This window comes from Zonotrichia leucophrys, chromosome 19, assembly GCF_028769735.1.
Source record: "Zonotrichia leucophrys gambelii isolate GWCS_2022_RI chromosome 19, RI_Zleu_2.0, whole genome shotgun sequence".
In the NCBI taxonomy this organism is placed as follows: Eukaryota; Metazoa; Chordata; class Aves; order Passeriformes; family Passerellidae; genus Zonotrichia; species Zonotrichia leucophrys.
Window position 1 is genome coordinate 7,616,380 of NC_088188.1, and position 22,145 is coordinate 7,638,524.

Genomic DNA, 22,145 nt, shown 5'->3' on the forward strand with positions numbered 1-22,145 from the left:
ACAGTTTGGTTTTGCTGTTCTGTGTAAACAGCTCTAATGAGCTTTGGTTCTTCTGTTGGAATGCAGGGGTCAAACACTGAGGGAAATCCTCTGCTTTTTGTCAGAGGCCTTGCTGGACTAGATATTCTGCTGTTACTTAGAATTGAGATTTTTATCTTTGCTCTTCCCAGAAGAGAGAGGCACAAGAGACATCTGCAGATGGTTTATGAATATTAAATTTATTACAGTAACAGTTTACAGTACAAGGCACATACTGATGACTTACAATCAGCTTGCAACACTTGTAACTAAACAGCTGCATAAATTAATACAGGTGCATCATGTACAAGTTGGAGGGAATACTTAGTTCTGTACAGCTAAAACTCCAGTTTAATTCTCTTTAAAAGGCAAAGATGGTCCTAATTTACCATTTTCATGACTCCCTTTTCACTGTTCAGAACAGAGGGTAGGATATACTCATGGTAGATGGAAGGTGAGCTGAAGAGAAGGAATTTTTTTTGCCTCAAAACACTTTGTAACTGCAGTGCAGTTCATTTGGTATCAATAGAAGCAGTTTTTGTACAAAACCAGTGTTTAAGGTATGGCTGCTTGCTGAGCTACCTGATAAATATTGGTTGCTTTACATGTTATCAGATGGGTATGTTAAAAAAAAGAATTGTATAAATAAATAAATTTCTCAATATTTCAACCACTCAGCTAAATAGAAATACTAAAAAATGAACTTACCATAATAAGGTATTTGAACCAGTACAGCATGTAACAAAAAGGTAATGAGGACTAAACTGCCTTTCAAGTTCAGCATTTATAGCATGAAAACATGGATGCATTTTATCTTTGTATTATTCAGGAAAGGAAAAGCCTTTTTAATCTACATTGCTTTTTGTATCTTCAAATAGTTCTAAGAGTTTTCATCCTCTCTCAGTATCTCGGGACTCAGAGCACATTGGTCTCACATTTCAGCTGCTGCAGGGCTTGTGTTACTGTCAGGGCTTCCTGGCTGACTTAATTCACTGGAAAATGTGATATTTCTTGGGAAATCTCTCTGAAACCTCCCAGCAAGCCAGTGTCTATCCTATGTCTTAAAAATTACAATTTTTTTGTTAGCTGAACCCCTGTCTGAAGAGGAAAGAAATGGGGTAGGGTTTTGTCCTTTATTTCCCACGCTTTGCTGTTGGATGTGTGCAAATACCTCATTTGTCTTACATTGACATTTCATGTGTGTGTTTTTTCAGTTAATGAGCTCAGAAAATTTAACTCTTGGAAGTGGGTTTCAAATACACTTGAGGCATAAGCTACAAAACTTTCACATGAGTAACTGTCCAGTAAGACAGATTTATTGTGTTTTTCTAGTGGCAATTAAAGAACATATTCCCTTTTATAAATAGTTCAGGAGTCTAGTTCTGAAAGAACAGTCCTTGTCCCTCTTCAGTTATTTCCTCATTGGAAGCTGGGAGTGAGACTTAGATTAATTGAAAACTCATTATCCAGAGTGGAAGAGGAAGTGGAAGAGGCGTTTCTCCAGGTACACAGAGGGAGAAAACTTTGGCAGAGGTGGTGGAAATGTTTTCAGAATGCAAACACAGCATCCCTGCTTCCCTCTCCTCTGGCAAGTGCTTCATTCCCAGGTCAGCTCCCACAGGTTCCTTGATGCCCCAGCTCTGGCTGCACAGGGAACCATGGCAACTTTATAAGGGATACAAAAGAGACTTTTATCCTCTATTTTATTTTACTTTCATCATAATCTGTGTGCCAGAGTAAAAATACAGTGCAGGTTAGTACAGGAATGATGCTTTCCTGCGTTGGTCTGCACTCCCACTGCAGCACAGCTCGTGTCCTGCAGGGGCCAGGGCAGCTGCATTTGGGGAGCACCTGTGTGCATGCCATGGAAAGAGCTTTGGATGGACATGGGGGTTCATTTGTGTGTCAGTGCCTTGAAATTTAATATAAATGCTCTGATGAGAATCAATCCTGCTGAACTCTACTCAGCTTCTTGCTAAGAAAAAAAAATTCCTCTCTTTTTCTTCTTCAGCTTTAAAACCCAATGGAGTCACATCTGAGTATGAGCTACTAACGCTTCAGAGTAGGTTTGGATAGTTGTAAATGTACTTTTGTCAGCCAGCCAAAAGGATTATTCTAAATGTTACTTCTGTACTAGGAAAGAGGAGGAAAACCCCACAGGCTGGCTCCAGCAAATTTTAGGTGTGAAATTAACTGTTAAAAAAAGGGAAGTGAAACAGAGAAAGAGATTTTTAAGATTGTACTTTTGGGCATCAGAACTCAAAAAGATTCATTGTTGGTCTTTAGTTTCTGTAGCTCTGCCAGGACAATGATTGGTTATGGAAACAGTACAGTAAGTGCTGGCAGCTTAAGTGGCTTGTCAAGTAACTCATGATGAGTTTTTGTGGCTTGATTGGGTCTAAAGGAAAGTGAAGCCTCAAACATCACAAAAAATTATTTTTTATAATTTTTTTATGCAAGAAACAATAGAAATTGTTACCACCTACAAACCAGAGGAAATGAACGTGAGGCCGGTGCTACCAGCTGTGTGTGCTGATGTGTGCAGAGCTGTGCTGCTCAGCATTTTTCCTCTCCCTCTGTCTACTCCACCACAAACCTAGGGAACTTCCTAATTTTGTTTTCCTAGTGTATAAACCCCTGCGTTACTCGAGTAATGTATGGCTATCAGAAATATTTGTGCATTTTCCCACGTAGTTGAAGCAAGTAGAGAACCTTAGAAGCGAATACGACACTGCCCGGTACGAACGATCACACGGAGGGAGGAGCTACAGGAGCACTGCCACACACTGGGGGTCTACACCTGATCCTGCCGTGCCTCGCTCGTCCTGGAGGGGCTGCTGCAGGCGCTCGGTGCCGCTCCCGGAGCAGGGCTGTTCCCTCGTGCTCCTCAGTGAGTGCTCAGTTCAGTAAATGTCCTTGAATTGCTTGGATCAATGTGCTGGAGGCATCACCTTTCCCAATGGTGCCAGTGGTGCAGCCTCCCTGGAAAACTCTGTTTGTTGTCTCGGCTGGAAAGGAGGTTCTTTGGGGGAAGAGGGGGAAAAGTGACATTTTGTGCTCCTCTTCCTCCCCCAGAAGCAGGGCAGCTTATACTGCGTTCATGCGGATGTCTCCAAAGGGAATTTCTGTGGCTGTTTCTGGAGTGATGCTTTTCAGAATACGCTATTGGAAAGAAATCAGAAATGGATTGATTTTAGAGGCAGTACAAATCATCTACCCAGGGAGGTGGTAGAGTCACCATCCCTCGAAGAGTTTAAAAAAAGACTGGATGTGGCACTTGGTGCCATGATCTAGTTGAGGTGTTAGAACATGGGTTGGACTCGATGATCTCAAAGGTCTCTTCCAACCTAGAATTTCTGTGATTCTGTGATCTCAGCCATTTAGAAAGAGATCAATAATAAAGTATAACTTTGAGTTACACCTCTGGAGCTACTTAAGTGTTGCCAGCCTCTGTTAGCACTATGAAGATGGAAAGTGCTATAGAAGTACACAGCAGGATTTTAAAAATTATTTGTAACATAATTGGAATCAAAGCTTGACAGATCATATTAATGCTTTAGGACTTTGCAGTTTACTTGGATACCCTGAGCCTACTAAATATTTTCTTATGAACTGGTATTTATTTAAACTTAGAAGAAATCTCAGTATTGTCATTAGATTTATGGCATTTACTAAATGTGTGAAAGAAAAACAAGCTTTTCTTACAGATACACCCCAGGAAATCAGCCTTTCACTACCTCATTTGCTTGACTGGGGGATTTTGAGTGTCTGGGGTGAATTTTAGGAAGTCTCCAGTTCATCAGAGCTTAAAAATTACTTGATGTAACATTTTATAAGAAATTGTCAGCAGCCTCAGTAAGAACTGGGGAGATTTGTGAGAATCTGGGAACAGAACAGCCAGTCATGATATTTTTTTAGGGATCACCTCCTTCCTAACAGTGAAACAGAAGCAAGAGAGCATCAGGGATACCTCCTTGAGTGTCCCTGGGGTGATGACCAGGCGATAGATCATGTAGATGGGAATGAAGATGATGGAGGAGGTTCCTATGCAGTACCCCACAACTGTGGTCCAGTAGGGATAATCATAATCAAAGAGCCTCAGCTCAGGAGGGCTGGAGAGAAAGCTGCAAGTGACAAACTGAAAGAGAAAAAGAGCAAAGTGTGAATATGTGGATTTTCATGGCACGCACTTTGGGGAACTCTGTTGACACTGAAAAAGAATCCTAAATTACATGAGTGTAGATTTAAAACAAATCAACAACAAATCATGAAACAAACACCGAGAGGATCCTTCCCAAAACAGATGCTCTCCACTCTACACTGCTCTCTGTCAGAACAGGAAAAGGAAAAATGTCAGCTCAGTTACTGCTGTTGGATCATCTTCCTGAGCATATCATTCATGACTGAAAAATTCCTTAGGAAACAACAAACACTTCTAGTTTTAGGAATATTACAGGAATAATATTTGTGACTGTCCCAGGAAGGATCTCTGACTGTTTTTTCCAGAGTATCATCAGAAGCTCAAGATTTACCAGCAAAACTTCTATACAGAAATGACATCCTTACATCCTGAGCTTTCCTGATTTTAGGTGGGTTTCCACAGGGAATACAAATAGCTCTGCCTGGTAACCACATCCCCAGAGCTCTGTGCCTCTCCATTTTGCTGGTTTAGGATTACAAAGGGGACAGAAATGTAAAAATTACTGTGGTGTGACATTTTAATTTGTAGATTTCTCTTTCTAGGGGTAATAAAATCAAGGTCTGATAATTATGCCTTGATCATTCCAAGTGTTTTGAATTCACTCTGTAGGTCTTAAATCTACATTCTGTGCTTCATAAACTCCATCTTGACCTGCTCTGCTCCCACTAAGGTCAGTCAGAATAAAAGATAGCATGGACTAATTTTGAATCAGGAAATGAACACTTTATGTTCAAATGTTATTAATAACACTGCCAAGCCAAACACTGGGACAGTATTTCCAATTCTGAGCTATAGATTTATAATGGTTCCAATTAACTGCTGGAAATTTTAAGTGGAATATTCTAAAGTTGTCCATCAGCAGTTGCTGAGACAGTGTATTTACTTATCTTGGTTTTCCTCCACTGACAGTATGTTTCATCAGCTTTTATTGCTACATTTTGCTGAGGTAAACATAAGGCAGCAAAACAAAGTAAATTTGTTTAGCAGAGGGCAGGGGGGGAGTTATTCAGAATCCAGACTTATTCCACTAATTAAAAAATCCTTAAAACTGTGATTTGGTAATAAGACCTTGCAGCATTGTATTGGGTTTTTCACTAATTGAGCCTATTTTGTTTAACAAAAAATGTTACTAAAGAACTTCAGGAGAGAATTCTGGAATTAAGCTTTTAGAAGGAGCTGCGTTGTTCAGTGGTGATTTTTTTGGTGCTGGAAAGAAAAAGCTCTAAAGAAAACTCACCAGAAGGAAAAGTGGACTAATTGCAACCCAGCAAACCCGCCAGTACCAGCCTGGGGCAGAGCCCAGCATTTCTTTCACATCGTTGCAAAACTGGGTGATGCCTGTGGACACAAGTGGGAGGAGAGGGATGACAGCAGGTCTAAGATTTTCTTCAGTAGATTCTCAACACTTTTTTATGCCCAGCAAGTAAATTCAGAATCTATCCTAGAAGACCATTTTGTTCCTATAATTCTTAATTTTACTAAATCCTTAATTATTCTGAATTATACCCCCTGTTACTTTTAGCTATCAGAGAGCAATTAACACTAATTCTCACTGCTTTAGTTATCAGTGAGTCTGTAAAAAGCTTTTGTAAGCTTTTTTCTGGGGAATGGGTGATGTTGTCTGCAGAAACTGAGGCCATGCTGAGCTGCAGGAGCTCAGAGGGTGGGGTGGGGTGTTTGGAGGTACCATAGAACCAGGACACAGCCACCGCCTCCAGGAACACGACGGTCAGGACAGCTGGACCCGTGGCATATTCCTCAAACAGCTTCACCACATATGCTCCTCCCTGGAAAAGAGACCAAGCTGTCAGTGTGCCCAGGATGCTGCCCTGCAGAACGTTCACAAGTGGGGAATTCACCCAGTTCTGTCCCTTGGTGGCCGTTCCTGCCAGGGAAACCCTGGGGAGCTGCTCACCCTCTGTGGCCACCCCTCACCCGGGGGTGCCATGAAGAGAAGCTAAAATCTAATGGCACTTCTGGCTGGATTTTAGTGAAAAAAGGGGATTTTACAGCATGGCTTTGTGCATGCCCTCCTCTCCACCAGGGATCATGGCTACTGAACAGCAAATAAATAAAGTGTTGCTTTGCTTTCTTTCCATTTGGGATCTAGAACCACGAAGGAGGAGACCTCTTGCAGAGGAACTCAGCATCCTTGTACAGCAAACACTTCATATAAGAAGGAAGTTACACATAAATGAGCAAGTGGAGTGAAACATGACAGGAAAGCCAAGTATTTCTTTCTATTTCCCTTGTGATCATTACACTCATTATTCAAAAATTGCTTGTTGTGAGAATGAAATCCACAAGCTCCATGGGAACAATTTGATGTGACTAATGGTGATTTCTGCCTTGAAACAGTGAGGAAGATCCAGGAAATTCATTACTAGATCTTTTTTTAAATTCAAAATACATTTTACACATTGTGAAGATTATAATAACTATTCATGTTATTTTTAAACACAGAGCTTTGGGGAATAAGAAATAAACCACATAAAAATGTGGCTGGTTGTCTGCTGACTGATGAGCAGCACCATTTATGATGTGTAGCACATAATGAATTGCAGTATGATCATTTTGCAACATATTTCCTAGTGAAATCTAATTCACATTTATTCCAAGTAATAGATTTCTAATGCATAGAGAAAACAGCCTGGAGGTTCAATCTGATTTCTTGAAACTCTCTTCAAAAAATTACTGCCCTGTCCAAGGTGTTATTGGCAGGAAGCTGCCAGTGAGGGAGGCTGAGGTGAAATACTCACAAATGTCAGGGTTGCCAGCGACCCCAAAAAGCAAAGGATGGTCAGACCAAGCACAAACAATTCCCTGCGTTTGCCCCAGACGTGGGGGAATTCATCCAGGACTCCAGTAATCACTCCCTCTAGTCCTGCAAACTGAAAAGCATGGAAAAGTCACTGGGAAATAGAGGGCAGTGTAACCTGCTCAAAAGTATGTTCGAGTGCTTAAAGGAGCATTGAAACCTTGGTGCTTTATTCTGCTCTAGAGTTGGTGTGGGGTTTTAGACAAGTCTTTCCTCCTAACTTTTTAAAACTCTTTAGGGTGGGGATTTAGTGTTCAGGTGTCTGTGGGGATGCACTGTCATCCAAAGGCACCAGGATGTGGAGAAATGAGAGGTGGCTCAGTAGGATGAAGACTCTGAAATCAGCTGAGTTCAGCCCTGCTGGAAGGAGCTGATTCTCCACCTGTAAAACCAGACTCACATGACAATTTCTTATTGTATCTCCAGTTCCCACCTTTTAAATCCAAATTATGTGAAAAAACTCCAGATTTTCATAGTTGCTTTGTAAGTTTACAAGCAAGAAAGGAGACTGGAAGACTGCACTCAGCTAGGAATGTATAAATCAAGTTGCTTGTATTTCAGGGTCTCATTAATTGTCACAGCATGACAGCGATGAGTAATTGATTATATTCAAACCTTTTCAGATAAAAATTGGAGTAACAGTTGCTGTCTTACAGAAGGCAGCTGGCACTGCAAACCCCTCAGTGGCAGTGCAGTGTTTGTAATTCTGTTTCTGTGGTGTCTGAGGGGGCCAGGCTGTGTCCCCTGCTGGCCACTCACCGTGCTGTCCAGGCCCAGCGTGAGCAGCATGAGGAAGAAGATGATGGCAAAGAAGGTGGAAGCTGGCATGTTGGCAATGGCCTCTGCGTAGGTGATGAAGAGCAGGCTGGGTCCTGGAGCAGAGATGGGATCACTGTCAGGACATGGTGTCTCCCAGGGGAAAACTTCTCCCCCCAGGCTGCTTTGCCATGTCTGTGAAACTGCAAATCTGAAATCTGCCTTTTATATGTGATATTTATAGGCTAATTTTTTTAGCTGTAACAGTGCCCAATAAAGTCAGCATCCTGAATAATATATTAAATATTTCTCATCACTTGGGCTGCTCTCGATCTAGAAGTACATATACAAATCTATTCAAATCAGAAGCAATTTGAGATGTGTATGAAATGTTTACCTACCTGTGTCTTTGGCAACCTCTGAGACATCTTCATTCCTCATCTCAGCCATGTAGCCCAGCACGGTGAAGATGACAAACCCAGACACAAAGCTGGTCAGGCAGTTCACGGTGCTGGTGACCAGAGCATCTCTGCAACAGAAGACCTAACTCTCATCAGGGACCTGACTCATTTGCACCTGCTAGAAAGGGTTTACAACCTCTTGATCCACAATCTAGACACACTCCTAGAAAAACTAGGGCAATACAAGGAAAAAATGAGCAGCAGATTTGAAAGAAAGAGGAAAAAACCCCAACAACCCATGACTACTTTTTCTTCTCAAATCCATACAGGTGCAGTAACATCAGTCTGCCACTGGATTGGATGCTGGCTGCATCCTGCTGTTTTAAAAGAATAGGAATTACTACATGAATATTAAAGAATTGAGAGTTTTATTTTAGAAGCTAGAAATAGATTTTTTTTCAGGTAACAAGGAAAAAACATAAATTGCCTTTCTGCTTGAGACAATGAAGTTATTTTTTAACTGACTACTGAGATTAAATAGCTACAATGTGATGGTTTGGCAGGGGTTTAGTCCATTTTGTTGTGGCAGGTTTCTACATTTTAGACCTCTTGCTGTAAAATTAGTAAAAATCATCTTACTTTAAGTGGGCAACAGAGGAGAAATGCTTGAGATTGCAGGTTCTCTGTTACTTCTGATTTCTATGTACACAGGTCTGACAATTTAGTGCCTTTCACCAACACCCTGTTTCTTTTTCATAAATAACCAGTTATATTTTTAACTCGATTTTACTTATGGAATAAGGTAGAACTCACTGGTAGCAGTTGTTGTGGAATTTGTTGTAGCTGGAATAAGCCAACAGGACCCCAAAACCTGGTCCCAGGGAGAAAAAAATCTGAGCTGCTGCATCCACCCAAACCTGAAAAATATTGAAGGCCAAGAAGAAAAATGCCATGAAACAGATTGAATGAGTTTGGCATATCCAGAATATCACTTAAATCACAAAAGGGCATTTCACTGTTCTGCCTATGTCCTAGTCCTGGTCTAACAGACACTCTGTTGAGAGAGATGTTGAAATATGAATGTTTGTTTAGAGCTGTTGTGGCTGTTGCACTTCTGCCAGCATCTTAGATTAATTCAGTCAATTGCCTGTAATCAATTTAACACAAGTTTTGCAGTGTATGGAGAACTTTATACCCATGATTTTGAAGTCTTCCAAATGTTCCACCAAACTGTGCTGTTCAATAGCTCTGTGCTTGGCAATGTGTCCTCCAGGCTATGTAGACTTTTCCTGGATTTATGGAAATCCATTTGGCTGTGTGGATGCAGTTCTGGTTCTTGGGGCTCAATTCAGCTTTGTTGTAGCTGTGACAGATGCAAGTGTGATGATCTTGTTATGAAAAGCTTGTTGTACTTGAAAAGTGGCCAGAGCCCTAATGAGTAATGTTCTAAAGTACAATATCAGCTCTCTTTCTGAAGGTGAAAGTCCTCATTCATTTATTCTCTTTTGACTGAAACATGGAGTTCATTACAACTCATTTCTAATATTCTCTGCCATCGTGTGAGGCCATCCTGTATCACCCAGACAGAGCTCTGTCATCACCCAGCACACAGATTGCAATCTGCTGTCCTCACTCCAGATACATCCAATACAATATCAATGCCCTTTATTGCTTTTTCAGAAGATGTGGTTCCTTATTGGAGATGCTGCTTTATCAGGGACTGGTGTCTTTTCATTTCCTCTTCATTCAAAACTCTCCATATCAGCTGGGCAGCAGCAGACTTGCAAACATTGGAAATTTTTAATCTTTGTGTTTGTAGTATTTATTGCACTGGGTTTTTTTCTATCACCCTCCTCACCAGACACTTTCACAGGCAGTGAAGTGAGCACAGCCTTGAGCCTGATGGATTGCTTGTCATCCACAGAGTGCAAGGCTGGATCAGACACTGGAGGGCCTGGGCTTTGTTGGTTAGCTCAGTTTGTCCTCATTCCTGCTTTCCTGTCAAATTTTGGTGGTGCATGCAGGCCTGACTGATTTATTCCTCCTCCACAGGCACTTACATGAGTTACTGGGCCAGGGTTTAGTTGGTGTCTGTGGGCTCCTCTGCCAAAGCTTGTTACAGGATGGAGACAGAAGTTTCTGCTCCAGTAACCTGCACTATTTAAATAGGGACAGCTGTGGATTCTGTAGGGCTGTACTTGTCCCCTTAAGCCAAAAATCTGCAGTTCCATCACTTGTTAGGCTTTAATAAATTCACTTTTCTCAGTGTGACTCTCAGAGGGGAAGGATTTTGTTGCAGTGTAGGAGCACTCACAGCTTCTCACTCAGTGTCAGCCTGGTCAGCATTTTCCTGGTGAAAAAGTGTTTGGTCACTTGTTTCTTCTAATCAGATCACTCATTCTGTTCAGCCACTGTATGGGAACTCTGCCTGTAGTTCAAGCTAAACTGAGGGTAGACTCTAGCCTTTAAAATTCTTTATAATTATGGAAAGAGCATGGGCTCAGGCTGAGACATTTGTTCAGTCATGCTCTATGCATCTATGGTGATACACACACAGATAGGCTGAAAGCAAATCTCCCTTTTATAAAGTTCTTTACCTCAGTGGCCAGGAGTTTCTGCCAGTCAGGTTTCAGGTAGTAGAGGACACCTCTCCAAGCCCCAGGCAAAGTTGCACCTCTCACGAGCAGGATGAAGAGGATGATGTAAGGGAACGTGGCAGTCACCCAAACCACCTGTGGGGGAACGTGGTGAGAGCGTTTGCCATGGGGAGAAAGGTAGCAGGGATAATAAAAGTTAGTTAATCATATTATATGTCTTAGCATTTATAGCATCTTCACATGAGCTTCTCTGCAGGTCTGTAAAGAGGCAGTTTGCACATCTGAACCCTCTCCCTGGCAGGGCTGGTCCTGCTCAGAGAGCAGTGGTGTCACTTATTTGATTTTGCTGCTTAGAGTAGCAGTCACTGTACAGCAAGTGCTCCCCCAGCACCTCAGCCCATAATCCTGTCATGAAAACAACCTGAGCTGATCCCCTGACAATTAATTGGCTCAGGTAGAACTGCCTCTAGACAAGCTGTTGTGTCTTGCTTTTGCATTCACCTTGCCAGATGTTTTGACCCCTTTCCAGATGCTGAAGTACACAATGGTGAAGATGAGCAGCAGGCAGAGGGTCAGCTGCCAGCTAATGCCCCCCAGGTCATCCAGCCCATTGGACCTGTGCACCTGCAGAACCTGGCGGCTGCAAGGGGAAAGAGAAACACAGCAGAGATATTTTCTAAACAAATCCTTACATTAAATGTGCATTTAACAGTCCCATACTGTGATCTGAGCATTACAAGGAATCTTGAGATCTTGTTAAGCAGCCTTCAAAGTCATGACATTTTGGATTCATTTTATTTTACTTAAAAGTTTGATATTAACAGCACACCAGTGATGATAAGTGACAGCAGACAGCAACTGGGGAGCTCCTAAAGCACAGAGCACCCCCCATGCACCCTAAGCTTACACCCCCTCCAAAAATCCAGTGATTTGAAGAGTTTGCCATCAACAATCAGCCCTGCTGCCCTGAGGAAAACCTTGCTGGTGTTCCAGCAGTCTGGCTACCACCACCATCCTCACTTACATGCACTTACGTATAAAATTCTTCTGCAGGAGAGATGGAGTGCAGGGACCAGCTGACATTGTCCTTGCTGAAGTAGTTGGTGCAGTTTCCTGTGTTCCAGGGGTTTGTGCAGCTGGTCCAGGGCAGCTCCGCCGTGAAGGAGGAGATGAGGTAGTAAAAAGCCCAAGCCATGATGGTGTTGTAGTAGGAGGCTACGTAAAGATCTATGATACAGATGGCAAAGCCAATTCCTGGAGAGGCAGGAAAGAATTGCATTCAGTCAGTGTAAGTTTTAGGCAAAAAAAAAAAAAAAGAGAAAAATCTAAGGCAGCTCTGCAGGAGGAACACACACCTTCCCAAGTGTTTACAACATTAGGATTTCTTGTGACTTCAGAAATACTCTGATTCCAGCAAAGCATCCTTAATCAAGACAGAACATTCTTATAAAGAGATATTTTCTATGTATTCCTGAATTTCTACAATTTAGAAATAGGCATCTTGCAGTCTCAGTAAATATAAAGAGAGGATCAGAGCTACAGCACTGGGAGCAAGAGTAAGTGAGGATATAGAACAGTTCCTTTTATTCTTTATCATTTTAGGCTTGGTCAGCCTCTCTCTAATCAATTTGAGTTGCAAAGTGTATGTGTATACAAGAGTACACGCACGTGTGCAGGTGTACCTGGAGTTATGGGAAAGCTTTCTTTGTAAAGCCAAATCTTGTGTAGAACAAGTCTTACTTGGCTTTATGAGATTTTCTTCCCCCCCCCACCTTTATAGGAAAATTTTCCAGTTATTCAGAAAGTTCCATTTCCCTTTGTTACCTTTGAATATAGGACATATTTTTCTCCAAATGGAAATACAGCCATTCCTGTGGTACTGTCCTAGTGCTAATTCCATATAGAAGAGAGGGATCCCTCCAAAGAGGGCCATGATTGTGTAAGGAATGAGGAATGCTCCTGCAAGAGAGAAAGCAGATGATTGTAACTCTTCACAGACTTCTCTTTCAACATTACCAGCGCTCCATAAACAGGAGTTCCTTTTATCTCACAGGGAAAATGCACATCCCCTCCCTAGCCAGCACACCTCTGAATTACTGTGGGGTTTCTCATGACAGTAACTCCTCAGCAGTGTGAACAGGAAGCAACACCCAGCCCAAACTTCTCACATTTCTGCAACACAGGATTCACCAAGGCTCCACTGACTCTCACAGCAGTGAGATGGGCTACAGATAAAATTATTATTTTCTCCAATAAAATTCCTTTGTTACATCAGAGAGACGAAAGTCCTTTCTAAGATCTCTTTGATTAGATTTTAGATTTGTATTTTGTCTCTTATGGCAGTGAGTCAAAGACCCAGCCTTCCTCATGAGTTGGTTTAGACATGTTGGTTTATCAGATTTTAAAATGCTCCTTGGGAAAGGGATTGAGGTGTTGGAGTGTGGGTCTGCACCTACCTGGTTCTCAGCTTCTGGTTGTGCTGTGCTAAACAGCTTTTCTGTGATTATCCTATCCCAATATTTAGGTTTTTCAGTGAATAATTTCTCCTTGATCATTTGTTACACATGATATTCTAAAAGCCACTAAATCATCCCTTTATAAACCAAGAAATTCAGCATTAAGGAACAACAAGTGGGCACTGACCTCCTCCATTCTGATAGCAGATATAAGGAAATCTCCACACATTTCCCAGATCCACTGCGTATCCAATGACGGAGAGGAGAAAGTCAATTTTTTTACTCCAGGTCTCCCTGTCCTCCAGCTCCATCAGCTGCTGCTGAGCCTCAGCCCCGCAGGTGGTGGACGTGGTGGTGGTGGTGGTGGTGGCTGCTGGGGCCGTGCCCTGGCCATCCTCCCCCTCTCCATCGCAGGGCGCCGAGCTCTGAACCCCTGAGTAGCCATTGGAGATCTGCGCTGCCTCCCCTTTGTCCCCCCGGCTCGCGTGGGCTTTGGTGCCGTCCTCCACCAGCCGCAGGGCAGGTTTGGGGTTCCTGACCACAAGTCCGTTCTCTTTGCAATCTTCTCCTTTGCTACAGTCTGAGGTGTCTTTCTTGGAAGTCAGGGGCTCTGTCTCATTGCTTGTGGTCTTTTTTTCCATTTTTGCTGAGATTTGTTCTGGTCACTTGCAGACAGGCAGCACCACAGGGCCCCTTTGGGGTTTATCTTCCTTTATTCCCAGCTCTTTTAGAATTCCTCTTCCATACTTAAATCCATCAGATTGAAGGCACAAGCACCATCTAAGAAATTAAAAAGAGTTGAAAAATCCATTACAAGCTTTACTGGCGCTGGTAATTTTCAAGTTACAGCCAGCAGATTCTGTGATTAAAATACAGAGGTAATTAACCATCACAGCATGCAGTGTGGATCACAGAATAGATAATCTGGGATTTTGTTCAGAGGAAGGCAGGAAGAAATCATCCTCTTTGACAGCAGAACCTGGTGTACCTGGATCACACCCTCTCAGGAGGATCTGCTGGACTTTGTGCATTGCTGGACACCTCACACCCAGTCACAGTCCTGCTGTCCTCTGGCATCACCTTCTCCTCTGAGCACTGCTGGACTCTCAGCTTGCAAACTGAGGGCAGAGCTTAGTGGGACTTTTATTGACATTTTCCTAAGTTCATCCTGCAACTCATCCACTCATCTCGTGGCAATTTCTAGATTCACCCGGTACGAAGGGAAAAGAATTCATTAAACAAATATGAGATAACTAAGGATATAAAAATTACATTTCACAACCACCTTTCTTGAGAAATCCCAGTGTCTGCTTTGTTTAGCAGCAGATGTGGAAGGCTTAAATGAAACTTTGGAAAAATATTTAAATCTCAGTGGTTTTGCATCAACTAACTTTTGAGGCTCAGTCAACACCTATAAGAAAAAGAAGTCGTAGACTTCAATTTGATTCTTCTCATTGAGAACTGACATGTGAGTCTAAAGGACAAAACTTGTCCCCGGTTTTATCTGACTCCCTGGGCAAATAAAAGCATCTTTCACTCAGTTTGGATCTGTGGTGCCAGCCCTGGGAAGGGTGGTGGGCACAGCTCCTGCACTGGGAGGATCCCTGGCTGCTCTGCCCTCTTCTGGTGTGTAAAAACAGAATCCAAGGGAAATAAACCATCCTGAAATAAAGTACAGCACAATTAACTTTTCCTGCAGAACAAAGATAACAGAGAAGGAGTTGTGATTCTGGGAGCAGGTCATGTTTTGTTTTCTGCTGATTTGTTCAGGTAAACACCCAGCTGCCTTTACCCAAGAAAACCTTGGAACAGGAGCTGTAAATTCCCCAGGGCAGTAACCCTGCTTTATTGCTAGCAAAGAGTCACACAAGCTACACCGTGCCAAGATTAAATTGTTACATCTAATTTTTCCCTTTCAAAACATTTTATCATGGTAGTAAATGTCATTGTCACATCCTAGCAGAAAAATAAGCATTATTTCACTTAGAACTAACTGCAGGAAAAAACTAAAGCAGAGAAGGGATATCACTTGCTTATTTCTAGAATTTGCTGATTATCAGAGCTATTAAAACTCAAGTTTTGCCCAGCTTTCCACCTTTTACAAAGACAGTTTGCTAAACCTTTTCTAAACATTTCTCAGTGCAAGCAGAAAGAGAAGGAAAGTTATTGAGCTGCAGAGCAAACAGGAGGATGGCTTTGAGATAAAATTCACTTGAAAATATTGCTTATAACTTTCAGAAATATTTAGTTCTTCAGGTTTACATTCTATCTCTACTCAAATACTCTCTTTTTTGTCATACAGCAAGCAGTGCATCATTAATGTGAATTCTTACAAGAGCAAGTGCTTTGCCGCTATTAATTAATTATCCACAAAGATTGAAACATCTTCAAGTTCCAGAGAAAAACACCAGGGCAAAGAACAGGAGGTTCTCTTTTACCTGCAGGACTATAAAACCTGAATGCCTTTGGAGTCCAAAACCTTCCAAATGTCCCAAAAGAGGTTCTGGAGATGGAAACAGCCCTGGTGGCCACAGAGGAATCCAAGGGAAGGCCACAGCCAATCCTCCCCTTGTACAGAGCATGGTAAATACCAGGTGGGAATGTGGAAAAGTAACCTGAGCCCTTCTGAACTTTACACCTCTCACTCATAAATGGGAACACAGTAAAGGATGTTGATTTAACTGCATTATCTCATGGGACTGATTTTTTCATATCTGAGGCTTAAACTCTCACTGTGTTTGTAAAACTCTTTATTTCTGCACATTTTTAGTGCTTTCTTTACTAAGGGGTGGTCAAGGAGTTATTGTTGATATCCAAGATTTGTGACAACCAGGATTGTTACCCATCCAGACCTAAACTCCTCCTCCTGCACACCACAGGAAAAAAAATCACATTATTTGAAATACTTTGGTTGAATTATCAGTAGTTCGAGCCTCAAATATGCAAAATTACTTGTGAATTTTCAGGGGCTCCAGCTGAAATCAGAACTATTTCTTTCTGAAAAAGGAATTTCAGCTTGTCAGCTGTCCTGGGAAATCTCTGCAGTGATGGAGTCCACGGCTGCACAGTGGAATTCACAGGGCATAGTTGGCACATGCAAGCAGAACGGTTTCAGATTATTTCATTACACCATAAAAAATTGTGGGAGAGTGTACATTTTTCTTTGCTTTGCTACACATCAAGGAAAAAAAAAATAGGAGGCACTGTGAACACTACAAAGAGTGTAAAGAGCTGCAGAGAAAATTGGAGTGGGAAATATGCTCGGACACAGGGAAGATATCCAGGGGAAAATGATCCCAATTTTGCCCATCTCAGCCTCCATCACTTCTCTGCACAGATCCCCAATTCAGGTGAATGAATGATGGCAGCAGTGATTTTAGAAATAAGTTTATTACCTGTTTTCAATCCGAGCTGTGGCAAAGGTTGCTGTTACATAACTGCACCTTGGCTCCTTATCAGCCCTAATTAGCAGCAGGAGAAAAAGAGATAAAAAAGGGAAGAAGACGGAGCCGTGTGCTTTCGTTTCCCTTGGATCTGTGCTTGGCAGACTTGGTGACTTTGCTGCTCTGGGAGCCTGAGCTGGGGCTGTTCCCTCCAGGAGCACGTGGAAGGTGCCAGCCCTGGCAGTGTCACCTCCCTGAGCAAAGAGTGACTCAGGAGGAGGGACCCTGCACAGCTGTCCCAGCTTTGCTGAGAACATTGGGGTGATAACTGAGGACATGTGTTCCCACACGTGCTGCTGCAGCCGCCAACGCAGTTCACATCAGTCGGACATTAATTAAATTATATTTACTTATCTCCCTCACGGAGATGAGCTTGAGCACTGCAGAATTAAAATCCCTGCATATTCCTTGATGCACAAATCCGGCTCTTTAGCCTGTACCAGAGCAATCCTCGAGGAGCATCCCTGGCCTGGAGCCCGGTTCAAGTTTTAAGTGTTGGAGCATCTCCTGTTTATTTCTGGAGGCTCGCAGTGACCTCTCCTGGCAGTGCCGGAATCCCTCGCCTTTCATGCTCTGCCCCAGAGTAAACAACTCTTCCCAGCACCACAACAACGGGATTTTCCTGCTCTCGGCACTTTTTAAAGGAGGAATTGGCTTTTAATGTGCCTGGGAGAGCAAAGCGATGGGGCAGAGGAGCAGCAAAGAGCAGATGCTGCAAGGGAGGCAGATCCGGAGTCACCGGGAATTGCAATTTGAGGTGGGGCTGCAGAGCCCTCACCCACCCCCTGTGCCTCCCATTTTAACCCTCACAGCTGCAAAAATGATAGATTTGTACAAATATAACTTCACACCAATGATGTTCTTATTTCATGCGCCAATTCCGGGGCAGTGGGGAAGCAGCACTCGCTGGGCTGAAGGAAAACTCAGGTCCCACCTTCCCTCCCCTGCTCCTCCATCCTCCAGCCCTTCACATGCAGGGAATTGAGGCTTTGAACCTCAGGAAGAGTCAGCCCAGGGTGCTGGCAAACAGAATGAAACCCTGGGATGATTGCTGTTAACTTGACCTAAATCTCACATTTATCACAGAGAATTTGAGATGGTTGAAGTTACAGCTGCCTGACTCACCTGACACCGTGCAGCTCACCCAGGCCGTTGTGCAGAAATGGAAGGAGTCCAAGGACATTACTTTTATCTCAAATATCAAGCAAGAAGCTTGTGTGACAAGATAGAATCACTCACCCCAGGCAGGAGAGGGCTGTGCTGTTTGCCTGGACCTGTTCTCACCTCTGAGCCACAAATGAGCCAGAGAGGTTTCATGATTTTCCTCTGAGTTTGCACAGGTCAGGAACAACCCTTAAATCAAAGTATCATGGAATAGATGTCCCCATGCTGTGAGGATTTGTTAAAAAATTTAAAATTTCAGCCAATTAAATTGCATTGCTCTCAATTATGGTGAATTTTGCCTGCTGTGTGTCATACACAAGTCATATTTAGTAATGCTAAAAAGAATTTGGTGCCTTTTGATGTTGAATGTGTTCACTTTTACTGATTTCTTTAAAAAATGAGTACCCAGAATGTCCTTTCCTGTTGGCTCATTAGCAAGTGTGACAGTCTGTATTTCAGATTTCAAAACCTGATAATCAAAACTGCTTGGGAGCCACAGAATTGGGGCATTAGGTGGAAAGCAGATCTAAGCTGATATCTAGACCATTCCTCCATAACTGAAAATTGATTTATTCAGGGGATTTTATTTTTTAGAAATTCTTTTCTAGTTTAAGAGAATCAAAATAAAGAGTGATCAAACCCCACTGGAATTAATGGTCCAGTGAATTGTAACAGGTTTGTGCCAATGATTTTAAATGTTGCAAAAGCTGGGTACTGTGGCACAGCACTGTGACCTGGGAGTGTTTTAAGAGGAATCTTTGAGCATGCAGGTGACAAAATGGACAAAATATCCTTTGTGTGGATATTTGCAGGGCTCCAAGGGCTCCCTCAAGTTCCTGCTGGAGCAGAGTGAGCTCAGCAAGCCCTGCTGGTGGGACAATGGCCCTGAAAGCCCTCGAAGGCTGCTTCCCAAGGAGAGGCACAAGGAGAGGTTAACTCCTGTGTTCCCAATAAGGCTGCACACGGGTGGGATGGGAAAAGGATTCCTCTGAAAGCAGCACTTTGGGGGAAATACAGACCTGCACTGGGAGTTTTACATCACAATCTTGTCCCCGTCTCAGGCTGAAATTAAAAAGTCATCAGGAAAGAGAGATTTTTACCTTTACAATTGTGTAGAGAAGACAGGCACTGCACTGTAGTGGGAATGCTGCCAAGCTGGTGTCAGTCATGTAAAGAACAGGCAGGAGGGGAAATGCTTTTTTTTGGCTTGAGAGTGTCTGTGTGTAGTGCAAGGAAACAGATAAGCTTGGAGGGGATGATATTGCTTTTGTATTCTTCCTCCAGTTATTTATATAAACTTGAAGGAAGGGTCATAACACAGCAAGCTAAATACTAAATAAATGGGGCTCCATCCCTTGGTAACAGATGATGTTTCTCTGAAGGGGATTTGTTAATGGCTATTCCAAATTACAGCCCTGAATTCAGGCTCCAAGTTCCACTCAAGTTCTGGATGGAACATTTACCCCACAGGCAGGGCTCATTGTGTTCTGTCAGTTCTGTAAAATACAGAGCTGCAAACACACAGGCTGGGAAAAGACTTCAAACATGGGCATCAGGAAGGAGATCGAGACACAGAATTAATATTTCTTTAGGCTGTTACTAATGAAAACTCAGCAATTTATATTTCCATGGAGGAAAGCAGGAAGGAACTTTAACACACTGCACGTTTCTATGTGTGGGAATAATTTTGTGTTGTTATTAAATTCTAGTTTTGGGGCAGTTTTTCTTAATTTAAGCTGAAATTCATCACACCCTGTCCAATTAGAAAATGGTCACAACAGTCATTTGCTATATGAGAAGTTTGCAAAGTATTCTCCAAGAAAATTATGGTTAATTCACCATCAAAATCACCAGAAGATGCAGCCCAAGTGTTTGAGCCCTTCCCTGGTAAATGTCTGACAACCCACATTAAAAAATGCCACAACATTTTCAAGAATCCAAATCCATTAAATGCCTGATCCCTTTTCCCCCAGGCTTTCTCAACATATCAAAACATGTTTTCCTTGCCTATTTATATATTCAGTTGCATTGCATTCCTTAATTAAACTCCATATTTCTTATGAACTAACCCAGCAAGCCAGTTGGCTTCAGTAAACGTGATTGACTATAAATATATGTAGGACATACACTTCAGATTTATTACTTGCAATAAATCTGTCCCATTGAGTTCAATAATTTACTGTGCTGGAACCATTTACCTTTTAAAATACAACTTAATATAGTTAATAAAGCTCACTTCACCCTTTCAGAATAAATAACAGCCTAAATTGCCTATTTTTTTCTTCTTTTTCCTTCAGATTCTGCTGCTTTCCTTCATTTTTCCTTATAGATTAATGCTTTTTTGTAAGCTTTAAATAACTTTACATCTGTAATGCAGTTATGTGGACTGCCAAAACTCTGAAGTTTAGATTGTCAGAACATGTTCTGCTACAGGCATTTGACTCCCAACATTCATAACTGCTGGACAAGTGCCTGAACACAACAGAGCAGAGCATGGAACAGCAGGAAAGAAATAAAAAGCACTAAAAGTTTTAAAAACTCAAGGAAAACTCAAACTAAAATCAACGTATCTCTGTTTGCCCCCAAAGCTTTGTTAGATGAAAAATGTTTTAGAAATTGTCAAAGCCCTTAAAGCTGATTTAAAAACAGCAAAACCCAGAGTACAGATTTTAGCCTGTCACTCGTATTTCAGATTTTATAACTGAAATGCAACGAGGAGGGAAAGTTAATGAAACTCTGCTGCTGCTGCAGGGGGGCAGCTCTGAGGAGCAGCTCTCTCTGTGCCTGCTGAATTTCATAAAAGTGTGAAAGTGCCCGAGGCACGGCTGTGTAGAGGCAAAAGGATCAGGTACCTGTGTGCGGGCTGGGTCCCAGGCGCTGCCCTCGCGGAGATCCGAGCTCGAGTCCCCTTCAGCCACATTGACCTCAGCCTGTGGCCACCTCAGCATCCCGGGCAGCTTTTTGTACCCCAGTCCCCCTCACATGGTCTGATTGCCAGATAATCTGCTGCCAAAGAGCTCTTTAAGAATTTTTGCGTCACTTTAGTCAAATAAACTTTATGTTTCACCAGGGCTGCGGCTCAGTTTTCCTCCTAGAGGTGGGTGGCTACATTTGCCTGCTCTGATCTGTGCTGGCGAGCAGGATCCAATGAAGGCAGAGGCAGAAGGAAGGGGAGCTTTCCTGGGAAGGGACAGCTTTGCTGGGTGTTCTTATAAATATAAATAACAGGATGGGGATGAGGATGGGCACAACGGAGTCAGTGAATGATAAATTTGTGTAGATTACAGGGGGATAGGAAGGACTGGGATATTATCACAATAAAAGGGCTTGAAAAGAATAATTTCAATTCTCTTAAATTCTTGAAAAGAATAATTTCTTTTCAATTATCCCGAATAGCTACATTATTTTAATAAAGAAATAAGGTTTAGTTTGGTTCTAAAGCTTGAAGCACAAATTCTTTACAAGCGTTTTGCTGCCTCAATAAGCTCAACAAGTAATTTCCTTTCTTCCTACCACTACTTCAAATACCTCACTCCACTTCTAACACGTTTTTTTCTCCAGTGTTTTTCATCCAGGATTTCTTCATTCCTGCACTCCACGGCTTGTTTATAAAAGGTCATAATCACAGGTCAATGCCATAGTTTAGGGGGCAGATTTAGGGGAAAATAAAGGTGGAAAAGCAGAATAGGGGCAATAAGTAGGAGTAGCTGATTGTTAGAGCAGCAGCAGCTTTGCTGTAAGCAGTTGCCAGTTTTCAGAGACTTCTTCCAAACAATTGAAAATAAAATAAACGGGAAACTGAAGGCTGCAATTTGCACTGTGCTGTCCCCGGTCCCTGGCGGAGCTGTGGGCAGGCAGGGCGAGGCTCCTGCACCATCTCAAGGAGAGCTCGGGCACTGCAGCTCCGCACACGGGGAGCGCGCTGAAATCAGCTTTGTTTCCCATTTACCGCCCTGGGCACTGCCTTAAGGCCGTTTCGTTAAATTGAGCTTTCTTCATTTGCTGTAGAAATTCATTGATCTTTTCGTGCAAACAGCAGCACTCACCTGCTGTCTGCTGGGCTGGATTTCCCTCCTGTGTCCTGCTTTCCAAAATCATCAGGATTGGCGCTCACCTCCCTTGGCTGCAGGCAGGAACCCCCCAGTTCGTGTCCTTGCCTCTGATATTCCTCCTCTGTTTTGTGCTATTCCAGACGGATTGCGAGGACGGATCCTGCCCTGCCTCACCCAGCAAACCTTTCTGGAGGTCACAGCACAGTGTTCAATGTGCAAATATCCAGCTGTGGGTCAGA

At 42.6% G+C, this 22,145-nt stretch overlaps 1 protein-coding gene across 1 annotated transcript; it reads right to left on the reverse strand.

The window, feature by feature from the left end:
- Positions 1-205: 205 nt before the first annotated feature.
- SLC6A4 (solute carrier family 6 member 4) lies at positions 206-20,899 on the reverse strand. The gene is made up of 14 exons (XM_064729334.1): positions 20,707-20,899; positions 13,435-14,027; positions 12,616-12,750; positions 11,826-12,045; positions 11,293-11,431; positions 10,792-10,926; positions 9,008-9,111; positions 8,195-8,322; positions 7,797-7,909; positions 6,979-7,110; positions 5,907-6,006; positions 5,457-5,557; positions 3,989-4,156; positions 206-3,180 (listed from the first exon to the last, which is right to left on the reverse strand). The coding sequence occupies exons 2-14, from the start codon at positions 13,886-13,888 to the stop codon at positions 3,106-3,108; spliced, it is 2,004 nt and encodes a 667-aa protein (XP_064585404.1). The 5' UTR covers positions 13,889-14,027; positions 20,707-20,899; the 3' UTR covers positions 206-3,105.
- Positions 20,900-22,145: the final 1,246 nt, after the last annotated feature.

What these genes read in the sequence shown, in the direction of transcription:
- SLC6A4 (XM_064729334.1), bottom strand. Translation starts at nt 13,888, where the DNA reads ATGGAAAAAAAGACCACAAGCAATGAGACAGAGCCCCTGACTTCCAAG. An exon ending in GGGTCAAAACATCTGGCAAG is followed by an intron (nt 10,927 to 11,292) that starts GTGAATGCAAAA and finishes GTTCCCCCACAG; the next exon opens with GTGGTTTGGGTGACTGCCAC. An exon ending in CCCCAGGGACACTCAAGGAG is followed by an intron (nt 3,181 to 3,988) that starts GTATCCCTGATG and finishes TCTTTCCAATAG; the next exon opens with CGTATTCTGAAAAGCATCAC.